Genomic DNA, 14,377 nt, shown 5'->3' on the forward strand with positions numbered 1-14,377 from the left:
ATACACACTTCCTGCCACTGTCAGCTGCGCAGCCGGGAAGAGTGATGCCTGGGCAGCAATGAGCACGCTCAGGGCCCAGGTCCTGGGCTTCTAACACCCTTCCCCAGGGCTTCTAATACCCTTCCCCTGGGCTTCTAACACCCTTCTCCAGGGCTTCTAACACCCTTCTCCAGGGCTTCTAATACCCTTCTCCAGGGCTTCTAGTACCCTTCTCCTGGGCTTCTAGTACCCTTCTCCTGGGCTTCTAGTACCCTTCTCCTGGGCTTCTAACACCCTTCTCCTGGGCTTCTAACACCCTTCTCCGGGGCTTCTAGTACCCTTCTCCTGGGCTTCTAGTATCCTTCCCCGGGGCTTCTAGTACCCTTCCCCGGGGCTTCTAGTACCCTTCCCCGGGGCTTCTAGTACCCTTCTCCGGGGCTTCTAGTACCCTGCCCCGGGGCTTCTAACACCCTTCCCCGGGGCTTCTAGTACCCTTCCCCGGGGCTTCTAGTACCCTTCTCCGGGGCTTCTAGTACCCTTCCCCTGGGCTTCTAGTACCCTGCCCCGGGGCTTCTAACACCCTTCCCCGGGGCTTCTAGTACCCTTCCCCGGGGCTTCTAGTACCCTTCTCCGGGGCTTCTAGTACCCTTCTCCTGGGCTTCTAGTACCCTTCTCCAGGGCTTCTAATACCCTTCTCCAGGGCTTCTAGTACCCTTCCCCAGGGCTTCTAGTACCCTTCCCCTGGGCTTCTAATACCCTTCTCCAGGGCTTCTAGTACCCTTCTCCTGGGCTTCTAGTACCCTTCTCCAGGGCTTCTAATACCCTTCTCCAGGGCTTCTAGTACCCTTCTCCAGGGCTTCTAGTACCCTTCTCCAGGGCTTCTAGTACCCTTCTCCAGGGCTTCTAGTACCCTTCTCCTGGGCTTCTAACACCCTTCCCCAGGACGAGAAACCAGGACGCCTTAGAGAAACAGCTGATTTTAGGACCGACACAGGCAACAGGGGCAGGAAGCCTGGAGCATCTTACTGTGCCCGGAAGTACAAAGGGCTAGACAGACAGATGAACACAGAATACTCTGACGGGCGTATGTCAGAGGAAGGGACGCAGACAACAGGACCCGACTGTAAGAGCTCCATCCGGCCCACGCCGGAACAAGATGAAGTAGCAGCAGATCATAACTCAAAAAAAAAAAAAAAAAAAAAAAAGAACCATGCACATGATGGAAAGATTTTAACCTGAGACTTGTGATGTCTTCAAAGGAACCACTGATGCACATGTGAAAATAAAAACAAAAAACAAAACCCAAAAAAGCCTGACCAGGCAGTGGCACAGTGGATGGAGCGTTGGACTGGGATGCGGAAGGACCCAGGTTCGAGACCCCAAGGTCACTAGCTTGAGCGCGGGTTCATCTGGTTTGAGCAGAGCTCACCAGCTTGGACCCAAGGTTGCTGGCTCCAGCAAGGGGTTACTCAGTCTGCTGAGGGCCCACGGTCAAGGCACATATGAGAAAGCAATCAATGAACAACTAAGGTGTCGCACTGTGCAACAAAAAACTCATCTCTCCATTCCTGTCTGTCTGTCCCTGTCTATCCCTCTCTCTGTCTCTGTAAAAACAAATAATAAATAAATAAAAAGTTCAAAAAAAAAAACAACCAAAAAAACCCCAAAAAGCAAGGCTGACCGTGCCAAGGGTGATGAGGCGGTACGAGAAAGGGACACTCTCGTGAACTGCGGGTGAGACGATAAAACGGCACAACCGCCTGGTCTAACAATGTCTGTGGCAGCTTTATGTCTAACGGGCCAACGATAGAAACCCAACGCCCACCCACAGCTGACCGGGTCAGCAAGCTGGCGCAGACATACCCTGAAATCCTCATCGCCAACAGAAAGGGCCGACCTGCAGACACACGCCACAAGGTGGGTGAACCTCGGAACAGCTATGCTCCGTGAGGAGAGGGCGGATGAGAAGACCGATCCCAGCGGCGTAACTCCAGGAAACGCCGGGAGGGGCAGAGCGACAGAAGAGCGTCCCGGCAGCTGTCTGGGACTGGGGGGAGTGGGGGGGGCAGAATGCAGAGCTCACAGAGGGAGCAGGGACACGTGTGGACGATGGTGGAGCTCACGGACATGCGTGTGCTCTGCCCGGACGGGCGGCGGTCATTTTCACACGCCTGTTGAGACCTGCCACATTGTAACTTTACATGTGCGCAGTTTACTCTATGTTCATTATGGTGCCAGCAAGCCATGGTAACAAAAAAGTCAGCAGAAAAATCAGAGCATTTCCTACAGCATAACAACGAACTGACCAGCGCCCGAGTGGAGGTGAGTGTGGCCGGAGCTGCCCTGAGGGACAGACAGACAGTCCAGGGGTCAGAAGGCTGGACGCAGCCCACCGACCGACCAGCAGTAGATCATCTGCCATGGCAATTCTCGTGACCCAGAAAGGCAGAATCCGCGGCCCCTCAGAACCCGGTTCAGAACGGGCCCGCCCCCTCGCTGACTCCCTGCGTCCCCTGCCCATCAGGTTCTGTCCTGAAGGCTAATGAACTTCTTCTTTTTACTACCTCCGTCTTCACACCCCACCCCAAACACCTGCATCTCTGCAGCGCTGTCAGGAGGGAGCCTATATTCAAGCAGTCAATCTGATATTTTAAAGAGCTCCAGGACAGTCTATGGTCAAGTGAGAATTTTAAAAATTAGGTCAACGACGACATGCAAAAAAAATGTTCCTATCTGTGTTAAAAAAAAAAAAAAAGGATACAGTTGACAATGTTATCTCTGGAGAGCGGGGAAACTCGGGTCATTTGGGATGGTTCAGAAACTCTGTTCATTACTTACTCACGGATGGTCTTAACTTTTAAAATGACCTGATATATTTTCATAATAAAACATTTTAAATCACAAACAAATGCCCGGCCCTGCCGCTCCAGGGCCCCAAGCAAGCCTGTTGAATCTCCCAGCATCTGTTTCCTCTTCTGCGATGAAGGGGCCACACTGCCCCCCGAGGGGGAGTGCCTGCTCTGTGGTGGGGGCTCCCCGGGAACGGGAACGAGTGCGGGGGGGGGGGGCGCGCAGGGCACACTGACCCCCCCCCCCCCATCTCGCCGCGATGCTACCACCCGTATCTTCCCGGGAACAGAAGCCCGGCCGCGCCGGCCCTGGGCGCCCGCCGGGGAGAAGCACTGACCGAGGATGCAGAGGATGCCGTCCGGCCGAGACTTGCTGCTCTGGGTCAGGATGCTCTGGACCTGGCGGAGTCGGCTGCAGCTGCAACGAGAACACAGACGGCCCCCTGAGTGCCAGCGGAGGGGAGGAACAGACCGTCGGGGACGGGGACGCCCTTGTCTGGCTCTGGTCCCCACAGACGGCCCCCTGAGTGCCAGCAGAGGGGAGGGACCTGACCATCGGGGACGGGGACGGGGACGTCCTTGTCTGGCTCTGGTCCCCACAGACGGCCCCCTGAGTGCCAGCAGAGGGGAGGGACCTGACCGTCGGGGACGGGGACGGGGACGTCCTGGTCTGGCTCTGGTCCCCACAGACGGCCCCCTGAGTGCCAGCGGAGGGGAGGAACAGACTGTCGGGGACGGGGACGGGGACGTCCTGGTCTGGCTCTGGTCCCCACAGACGGCTCCCTGAGTGCCAGCGGAGGGGAGGAACAGACCGTCGGGGACGGGGACGGGGACGTCCTTGTCTGGCTCTGGTCCCCACAGACGGCTCCCTGAGTGCCAGCGGAGGGGAGGGGCCTGACCGTCGGGGACGGGGACGTCCTTGTCTGGCTCTGGTCCCCACAGACGGCCCCCTGAGTGCCAGCGGAGGGGAGGGACCTGACCGTCGGGGACGGGGACGTCCTTGTCTGGCTCTGGTCCCCACAGACGGCTCCCTGGGTGCCAGCGGAGGGGAGGGACCTGACCGTCGGGGACGGGGACGTCCTTGTCTGGCTCTGGTCCCCACAGACGGCCCCCTGAGTGCCAGCGGAGGGGAGGGGCCTGACCGTCGGGGACGGGGACGTCCTTGTCTGGCTCTGGTCCCCACAGACGGCCCCCTGAGTGCCAGCGGAGGGGAGGGGCCTGACCGTCGGGGACGGGGACGTCCTTGTCTGGCTCTGGTCCCCACAGACGGCTCCCTGGGTGCCAGCGGAGGGGAGGGACCTGACCGTTGGGGATGGGGACGTCCTTGTCTGGCTCTGGTCCCCGAACCACAGGGCGAGCTGGGAAGTGTTCCCTTCTCTCCCGTCTTCCAGAAGTGATACGGCCTAGAATCGGCCAGAAGACTGAGTGTGAACGGCGGACCACCCGCTGGATGGTCAGCGGTCCTCCGGGTCCACACAGGACGGAGCCGGAGGCCCTCGCACGGGCAGCGCCGGGCCACACGGGAGTCGGCGGCTCAGCACAGAGACAGCGTCTCATTTTGGGGGAATGATCAAAGAGTTTCCAGACTGCTCTGTCCCGGGGAGACCGTACGGTCATCGCCAGTCTATCAAAAACCGATAAGAACCCCCAAAACTAGTGTGAGGACCCAAACCAAGCTCCGACTTGCCACGTGAGCATCCGTCCGCACAGGGCACAGGGCTCCCGTTCCGGAGCAGGTCTGTCCTTCCCTGGGCCGCAGGAGTATCCCCCTCCTCCCTCACGAGGCCCAGGAGAGCCACGCCCAGGCACTGGTATCGCTTCTAAAGCCCCTGCTCTCCACCCCAAGCCTCCCCTTCCCGGCAGTCCCAGAGGGGGGGGTGGTCCACTTCCCGATCCTCCTGCAGGCCCGGGATCTCCCTCCGCTCTCCGGCCCTGACACTGCTGGAATTATTCACATTTCCCCGACCGTCAGTGGATTTCCAGCCCTGACACGTCGTTATCAACCAAGATTCTCCACACGCCGACGACACGAACTGTCCCATCCACGCCCTTCGGACTGGGCCCCACCCCTACCCTCACTGAAACGGCTCTGGTGACACCGCCCTCCCCTCACCCCAGCCACCCCCGTTTCTGGCCGACGACACTATTCCCCTTCTCCGGATCCCTTCTGATATCCCCACGCCCCAAGTCACCCACTCCACGACCTAGAAGAGCTCGTTACCCATTATCACTGTCTTCCCTCAAGAGCTTCACTGTCTCGCCCCGGGCCGGGTGGCTCCGTCAGCTAGAGCGTTGTCTAGATGCACCAAGGTGGCGGGTTCGATCCCCAGCCAGGGCCCGTACAAGAATCAACCACTGAATGCATAAATAACTGGAACACCAAACTGATGTTCCTCTCTCTAAAATCAATCAGTAAATAAAAGATTAGAAAAAAAAAATTCACAATCTTCCATCAAATACCAAACCCAAAGATAGTTCCAAAAAAAAACAAAAACAAAAACCCAAAGCAAAACAAGAATACTATCTACCATGAATATAGATATAAAACCCCTTAATAAAATAGCAAATAAAACTCAAATACATGCTGGCCTGACCTGTGGTGGCACAGTGGATAAAGCGTCAACCTGGAAACGCTGAGGTTGCTGGTTCAAAACCCTGGGCTTGCCTAGTCGAGGCACATATGGGAGTTGATGCTTCCTGCTCCTCCCCCCTTCTCTCTCTCTCTCTCTCTCTCTCTCTCTCTCTCTCTCCCCCCCTCTCCCCTCTCTATAATGAATAAATAAAATCTAAAAAAAAAAGTTACAAATCTAAAAAAAAAAAAAATTAAAAAAACAAAATAAAACTCAAATACACGCTAAAAGAATTACCGCAGGTCATCATAACATTGTTATAACGCTGATGAGGAAAAAAAAAATCCATTCCCAGCCAGGGCCACTGTCTGTGTGGAGTTCGCCGTCCCCACCAGCCAGGGCCACTGTCTGTGTGGAGTTCGCCGTCCCCACCAGCCAGGGCCGCTGTCTGTGTGGAGTTCGCCGTCCCCACCAGCCAGGGCCACTGTCTGTGTGGAGTTCGCTGTCCCCACTCATGTGCGTGCAGGTTTTCTCTGGGGACTCCCACAGCCCAAAGACGTGACAGGACGTGAGCCGGGTGTCTGAACCGTCCCAGTCTGAGAGAGTGTGAATGTGGGGGTGTGTGAGTGCACCCTGCAATGGGAGGGGGTGCTGTCCGGGGCTGGTCCCTGCCTTGCGCCCTGAGCTGCCAGGACAGGACCCAGCCACCCGATACCCTGGACGGCGTCACGTGGGTCGGACAGGAACGACCTGACTTGTTTGTATTTTTCTTTTCTTTTCTTTTTTTTGTATTTATCTTTCTTAAGTGGGTGCACAGCTCACATTTGACTTCAATGTTTAAATATTAGAAGTGTTTTGGGTCTGTACTTACAAGTTTGTTGATCTCTTTGTGGCCAGATATATACAGTGTGTCCATAAAGTCATGGTGCACTTTTGACCGGTCACAGGAAAGCAACAAAAGATGACAGAAATGTGAAATCTGCACCAAATAAAAGGAAAACTCTCCCCGTTTCATACCTATTCAGTGCAGTTCGATGTGGGCTCACGCACAGATTTTTTAGGGCTCCTTAGGTAGCTATCCCGTATAGCCTCTACAGACTCGTCACTGACTGATGGCCTACCAGAACGGGGTTTCTCCACCAAACTGCCGGTTTCCTTCAACTGCTTATCCCACCGAGTCATGTTATTCCTATGTGGTGGCGCTTCGTTATAAACGCGCCGATATTCACGTTGCACTTTGGTCACGGATTCGAATTTAGCGAGCCACAGGACACACTGAACTTTCCTCTGTACCGTCCACATCTCGACTGGCATGGCCGTGGGCTGCTCCGCTGTACACACAGTGTTACATCATCATCTGCGCATGCGCACATGCTGCCACATCATCCTACAGAAACTGGGAGGGTTTTCCTTTTATTTGGTGCAGATTTCACATTTCTATCATCTTTTGTTGCTTTCCTGTGACCGGTCAAAAGTGCACCGTGACTTTAGAGACACACTGTATATATATAGAAGGACACACTGTATATATATAGAAGGACACACTGTATATATATAACAAAGGAACGTAATTCCTGTTTCTATCAATTAGTCTTCGGTAATATTATATAGTTTCGCTATGTGCTGTTTCCCATCAAGTCGCGGTTTCCAAGAAACCTATCCTCTGCCCAAGAGGGGGTTTATCTCAGGGGTGCAAGGCTGGTTCACAGGAGTAAGTCGATCAGTGGAATCCATCATACTGATAGGCTAAAGAAGAATAAAAACCCTCCCACAACTGACAGAGAGGGGCCATGATGTCTGCAAATCACTCGAAGAAGGTTTTGAGAAAAGATGAACGAGGAAAAGAAAAGAAATAAAAATAACGCACATATGACAAAACGTTAAAAACTGTAGAATCTAGGTGGTGGATGTAACAAGCATGCATTGTACTATTATTCATTTACCTTTTTTTCCTTGGACACTCCGGACGTTCTCATAATGAAAACGCGGGGGCAGGAGTGGCGTAACTTAGGGTTTTAGAGGCAGCAGGGCAGAAGCTCCGAGAGGACCGAGATGGGAACCAGCAAACGTCCTTTCCCTGGGAAATGGCTGTCTGTCCTGTCCCACCCACGAATGGCTGTCTGTCCCCCCCCCCCGCACTGCACATAAGGCTGACCCCTGCGATCACTCTCCACGCTGGAAATGATATTTCATCGAGTTGCTCCTTTGGCCCCTGTTCCAACCCATCTGGACAGCTGGCTGACCGCCGGCCAAGGTTAATCAAGAACCCTCTGGTTTTCAGGCTGAACAAGAAGCCAAGTGACAAAGGGGTAAACAGATCATGTGACCAGGAAACAAACGCCCCCCCCCCCCCCACGGCCGCCGTGGAAAGCCAAGGCGATCCGATCGAGCGAGCGCAGATACAAAGGGAGTTTCTTTCCTACGAGGACCCTGGCCACCCACAGGGGAGCCACGGGAAGGGCAGAGCGTGACCCCAAGTGCCGTCTCTCACTTCCCCGTCCACTGCGTACAGCTCGAGTCAGTTCTCCTCGGCTTCCCAGACTTAATCTTTAACCAGACACAGGCTGTTACTTGTCACTGAACCATTAAACTCGGCACTTACCGAAATACTTGCCTATCTGAGAACAGCAGCAGCGACGGCCTGGTAAGTGCGTGTGGAGAAAACCCCCGTCGCCCACGACCCCAGCACCCGGACCACACGCTCTGCCCGCCTTCGCTAATCAACATCAGCGCCTAAGATACTAACCTGTTATACCTTTTTATGAAAGGGAGAAATGTTACCTAGAAAACTAAAGTCTCTATTGTGCCTAACCCCTAGAGGTCACCTTATGAGCTTGTTGTAGTCACTTTTTTTTGTCTTTTAGATATTTTTTATTTATTAATTTTTATTACAGAAACAGAGAGGAGAGGGGGGAGAGATAAACAGAGGGAGGAGCAGGAAGCATCAACTTTCATATGTGCCCTGACCATATGACTGAGCACAGCCTGGGATTTTGAACCGGTAACCTCAGCGTTCCAGGCCGATGCTCTATCCACTGCGCCACCACAGGTCAGGTGAGTCTTTTTTTTGTTTGTTTTTTTTTGTTTTTGTTAGAGAGAGAGAAAGAGAGAGAGAGAGACGGACAGATAGAGACAGAGAGGAAAGGAGAGAGATGAGAAGCATCAATTCTTCATTGCAGCACCTTAGTTGTTCATTGATTGCTTTCTCATATGTGCCTTGACCTGGGGGCTACAGCAGACTGAGGGACCTCTTGCTCAAGCCAGCAACCTTGGGCTCAAGCCAACGACCTTGATCAATCCAGTAATTTTTGGGCTCAAGCCAGTGACCATGGGGTCATGTCTATGATCTCATGTTCAATCCAGCAATCCTGCCCTCAAGCTGGATGAGCCCACTGTCAAGCCCGCGACCTCGGAGTTTCGAACCTGGGTCCTCCGCGTCCCAGTCCGACGCTCTATCCACTGCGCCACCACCTGGTCAGGCAGTCTCTCTCTCTCTCTCTCTCTCTTTTTTATAATAGGAACTTTCCCATGTCCACCAGACCCCCTAGCTTCCAGCTCTACCTGGGCCCAGTGGGCATATCCCCTGGGAGGACGGCCTCCGGTCACCCACGACCTGACAAAGACCCCCCTTTAGGATGCCTGCAGTTCACGTTCAATACGCTGCTCGCTCGCAGACTGCACCTCATCTCTCTCTCTCCTCGGACTCAGCCCCGGAATGCAGACCTATGACAGGATGGAGAAACGAAAGCCCACCCAGAAGCGGTTTGCCCAAGATCACGAGACTGAGCACAGACTCGCTGCACCAGAAGCCGGGGGACCAGACACCCCGACTCCGAACCCCTTCTCTCTGATACCCCTCACCGCCCCGACTCCCTGACAGTGAAGTGAGCCACAGAGATCATGCTTTTAAGTTCCAAACAGTCCTCTCTGTTCTTCTCACCTTCCGACTTTCGCGTGACAGTTAATTCACTGACCGCCGCTTCTAGCACAGTTACGGTATCCACAGCCAAGTTTATTTTCTTGTCTGTCTGTTCTACATTTTCCTGGCTCCTTGCAAATGAAGAACAAACATGGAAAATTTTATTTTTTGCCTGTTTTCCCTCCATACTTGATGCCAACCTTTTGCTTTTCATAACTGTACCGTTAAAACACACATACACCTTCTCCTCATCCGTATGCTCTGTGTTCTGAATGTTTTACAAAGAGAATTCTCACACCAACCCGATTCACCTTATCATAACAATCTGGTGTGACTCTTTCAGCAGAAGATATAATTAGGGTGAGTTTTTTCGTGGGGAGGGTGGGAGTTTGTTCCTACATAAAATCGTAATTATGAGGTATGCGACTCGGGCCCCTACTGCAATTCAGGCCTACACATATTTCATGGATCTGGGTCCACAAGACACTCTCACCAAGTAACTACACTCAAGAGCGTCTGGAGAGGCTCCCCGCCGCAAACGGCAAACCATCTTCCAGAGGTCTCCGCTCACTACCCGCCCGGGTTACGGCCTCTGATTTCCCATCTTCTCCCTTTTCTCCAGCTTCCTCTGAGCCTCGCCTCACACGGTCCGCTCTTTGTGACGTTGGTCTCACCAGTCTTCTTTCAGCAAGTGTCCACGATGACTTTCCCTCACTGCTCTGGACTATTTATTAAAAGCATGCTCAATCTAAAGGCGATGCAGAACCCTGGACCCGATCTTGAACGGACCAAAAAAAGAAAAAAAAAGATATTGGTGGGAAGAGCCAAATAAAGTCTGGAGCACCGAACTCCCAAGTCGACAGAAGCGTCGAGTCAACCGAAGGCCTGGACCGCTACGAACTTCCCGGGGTTGATGGACGCACCACGGTTACGGCTCAGACGTGAGCACCAGGGAGGGGAGGCTGGGTCAAGGTGCTGTAGGCATGCTGGGTGCCATGGCAGCAGCTCATCTGTGAACCTAAAATTACTCTAAAGAAAAAAGTCGAAAACACAAAGCATGCCACCCGAGCTGGCGTCCCTAAACTAAGGCTCCAAGTCGCAGCGAACAGTTTCGAATAACCAAGAGGCAGGCTCTCTTCTGTTCTTTTTTTTTTTTTTTTTTTAAATGTCAATGAAAAAAAAAAATCAATAATTTAGGCTGTGTTCACCTGGAGGGCATCTGCATCTCATTCACTCCTCCTCTAAAAAAGAACCAGGACATTTAGAGCAGAGCCCACGAGCTAGGAAGCACTGTCAGCGTGCCACGTACTATTAATGCCACAATGCCGGGTCCTCAGCGAAAAGGCACAAGAGAGAAGCCAGACATTTAAGACCCCTGGGCCAGAAATATGGCCGTAAAAGCTTCACTCAGCTATCAGCGTCTCCTTCTGTGGGCTCCACACCAAGGCTCCCTGGCCGGCACCCAAGCCCAGTACACGGGGGGTGAAACATCACATTTCCAGACATACAAGGTCAGCCAGGAGAGCCTGGCTTTGCATTTTGAGTTTCCTCAAGGCAGCGATCCCCTGTGCCACATCCACAGCGATGATTTCTGGAGACCTGTGCACCCAAGAGCACTGTGGGCACGGGCTCCCGGCCAACATGCGCATGGCCCCGAGAGAGAGCCCGTCTCTGCGCGACCTGAGCTGAGTGCCGACCGTAGGCAACACTGATCTTAGCGCCAGGGCCAGCGCTGGGGGACATGGCAGTAAAAAACTGTCCCATCCCTTTGGTAACTTCCAGGGTAAAGAAGAAGGTCCTTCCTGACGGGTCCCCTTTAACAGAGAAGACATCCGACCTTGTACATGGCAGTGTTTTCCAAACGCCGGTCCATGGGCTGGTCCGCGAAGGAGCGTGTGGAGATTCTAGACCAGGGGTCCCCAAACTCTTTACACAGAGGGCCAGTTCACTGTCCCTCAGACCGTTGGAGGGCCGGACTATAAAAAAAAACTATGAACAAATCCCTATGCACACTGCATATACCTTATTTTAAAGTAAAAACAAAACACAAAACAGGAACAAATACAATATTTAAAATAAAGAACTAGTAAATTTAAATCAACAAACTGACCAGTATTTCAATGGGAACTATGCTCCTCTCACTGACCACCAATGAAAGAGGTGCCCCTTCCGGAAGTGCAGCGGGGGCCGGATAAATGGCCTCAAGGGGCCGCATGCGGCCTGTGGGCCGTAGTTTGGGGACCCCTGTTCTAGACCCAAGGGTCTTAGTCGAATTCCTTTATGCTCTGTGTGATTTCTGCCTTAGTGGTCTCCTATGCTCAGTGTTCCCCCCGGCCACTGGACCAGAGGGGGCTTCGCACAGGAACCCCCTCCTCAGACGGTTTTGCTGGAGCTTGACACGCCTCAGGGCTTCTCAAGCCAGGCTGTGCAGAAGGTCAAACTCGGAGAGCCTGAACGTGGGACAAGCCTCTGTTCTAACCTCGCTCCTTCCTGGGACTGTGGCTGGACCCAGCATTCTGGGTGGGGACCCACTTTCCTTCTGAAGGCACTGCCTGCTCCATTCTCCCCCACCCCCCAGGTTTCCGATGCTGTAGTTCCTGACCCTGTGTCTACGTGGGTGAGTTGTGAACATTCTTTCGTCTTGACTGTGCTCGAAATTCTCAGGACCAAGTGCCCTGGCATGGCTGTTTCTAAATGAATTGTGCTAGATTCTCGGAGAGTCCTTTTACTCTGGACACTCGCGTCCTTGGGCTTTGAGAAATCTCACTTTATTTGTCATGATTTCTGCACGCCAACCATCACCCCCCCCCCCCTTCTCTCTCCTTGTTACAGACAGCTACAGACCTCTGGGTCGTTCTACCCTCCACATTCCCTACAGATTTTGGATTCTGGACCATTGTCTTGTTTTGCTATTACCGCTCCCACCTTAACTCACGGTAACCTCGGCATGCACAGAGACGCCTTCCGCTGTCCTCGCCCCTCAGTTCCTGTACCCGCACCTTCCAGCGATGACCTCTGTCCCACATCAGCGTGTCCTGCCCACAGGGCCCACAGCCAGGCGGCTCAACATGGCTGAAGGGTAAGCACCCACGCGCCTGGTCCCCCACCCTCCTGGCAAGACACTGCGCCTCACAGACTCCCAACACCTCCCGACCCTGTGTTTGTGGCCGAGGGCGGGCTTCCTTCCTACTGAGCTGAACACACAGAATTAATCAGAAGGGGGCTTCCTCTCTCTCCCATCCCCAGGCCGCCACCCACCAGCACCAGCTCTGTGTCCCTGTAATGGCCACAGATGAACTGTCACCGCTCTCACCTAGCCTGAGGCCAGAATATCCATTGATGGCCTTAGATCCCGTTCTCTCTCACCTATTCAAGGGCTTTATCATCACAGGCCACTGCCCCTTCCCTCTCTTCAATCACTGTGTGGTCTCTCGGGGGCAGGAGACCACTTTCCCTCAGGAGCTGGAAGACATTGCTCCACTCTGTTTCCTCTGTGGGCCACCCGGGGGCCTGGACATCGGTCCTCTCCTCCGTCCACACTGACTCTGGATGTCTGTCCTCTCCTCCGTCCACACTGACCCTGGATGTGGGTCCTCTCTTCCACACACACTGACTCTGGATGTCTGTCCTCTCCTCCGTCCACACTGACTCTGGATGTCTGTCCTCCGTCCGCACTGACTCTGGATGTCTGTCCTCTCCTCCGTCCACGCTGACTCTGGATGTCTGTCCTCTCCTCCGTCCACACTGACTCTGGATGTCTGTCCTCTCCTCCGTCCACACTGACTCTGGATGTCTGTCCTCTCCTCCATCCACACTGACTCTGGATGTCTGTCCTCTCCTCCGTCCACACTGACTCTGCATCGCTGTCTAGTCTCCCAGCTGTCCATAAAGATCTGGGAGTCAGCAGCCCATGGGGGCGATGTCTCCGGTCCCGGTCTCTCTCCTGAACTCCAGACTTAGACACCTAACGGCCTACCCAGTATCTCTGCGTGGGTATCTATCGATCAGGTAACTCAACATGAATAAGGCCAAAACCGAACTCTTTTCTTTTCTCCTTCCTCCAGATGGGCTCTTTCTCCCGTGTTCCCAAATCAGTAAATGGCAACCCCGTTCTTCCAACAGCTGAGCCCAACATTGACCGGCGGGCCCTCTTACATGATCGCTCCTTCAGCCCCCCTTCTTTCTCAGTATTCACTTATCACCACTCTGCACTACAATTTGTATTATTATTTTTTTTTTTTTGTATTTTTCTGAAGCTGGAAACGGGGAGAGACAGACAGACAGACTCCCGCATGTGCCGGACTGGGATCCACCTGGCACGCCCACCAGGGGCGACGCTCTGCCCACCAGGGGGCGATGCTCTGCCCCTCTGGGGGGTTGTTCTGTTGTGACCAGAGCCACTCTAGCGCCTGGGGCAGAGGCCAAGGAGCCATCCCCAGCGCCCGGGCCATCTTTGCTCCAATGGAGCCTTGGCTGCGGGAGGGGAAGAGAGCGACAGAGAGGAAGGAGGGGAGGAGGGGTGGAGAAGCAGATGGACGCTTCTCCTGTGTGCCCTGGCCAGGAATCGAACCCGGGTCCCCCGCACACCAGGCCAACGCTCTACCGCTGAGCCAACCGGCCAGGGCCAATTTGTATTTTTTTTTTTGGTCTCTTTCCACTTGTTTGGAGCCACAACACCTAGCACAGAGTATGTTGGATTACTTGTATCAAGAGGCAGGGAGATCCAAACACATCCTGAGCAGGATTTGACCGCCTCGCAGAGAAAGATTTTTGAAGCAGGCAAGGACAGCCGGCTCTCTCCACTGGTTCCCGAGCGCCGGTCACGAGAGCTGCTTGGTGAATAAACAACTGCACAAGCTCGGGGGCTTGACTCGACAAAAGTTTACTTCTTGCTCACTCTACGTGCGGAACGTGAAGTCACCGGGAAGCTTGCTTGCTTGCTCTGGGCCCCAGACTGATGGCCACCGACAGTCTCCATAACAAAGGGGAAGAGTATGGTAAACTGCATACCAAGAGGCCTAGGCCATCATTCCTGAGTCCGTGACACTGACCCGAAGCAA

General features: G+C 53.9%; 1 protein-coding gene and 1 non-coding gene across 2 annotated transcripts in view; one reads left to right on the forward strand and one right to left on the reverse strand.

The window, feature by feature from the left end:
- DNAAF9 (dynein axonemal assembly factor 9) overlaps nucleotides 1–14,377 on the reverse strand; it is a 94,033-nt gene that overhangs the window by 76,966 nt on the left and 2,690 nt on the right. Inside the window, exon 2 of the mRNA XM_066384327.1 lies at nucleotides 3,167–3,246. Within this exon, the coding sequence (XP_066240424.1) occupies nucleotides 3,167–3,246 (80 nt within the window). The remainder of the gene's footprint in view (nucleotides 1–3,166; nucleotides 3,247–14,377) is intronic.
- On the forward strand, nucleotides 1,190–1,253 carry LOC136407344 (small nucleolar RNA SNORD42). The gene has a single exon (XR_010751889.1). It is a non-coding gene; the product is annotated as a small nucleolar RNA SNORD42 (small nucleolar RNA).

This window comes from Saccopteryx leptura, chromosome 5, assembly GCF_036850995.1.
Source record: "Saccopteryx leptura isolate mSacLep1 chromosome 5, mSacLep1_pri_phased_curated, whole genome shotgun sequence".
NCBI classification, from domain to species: Eukaryota; Metazoa; Chordata; class Mammalia; order Chiroptera; family Emballonuridae; genus Saccopteryx; species Saccopteryx leptura.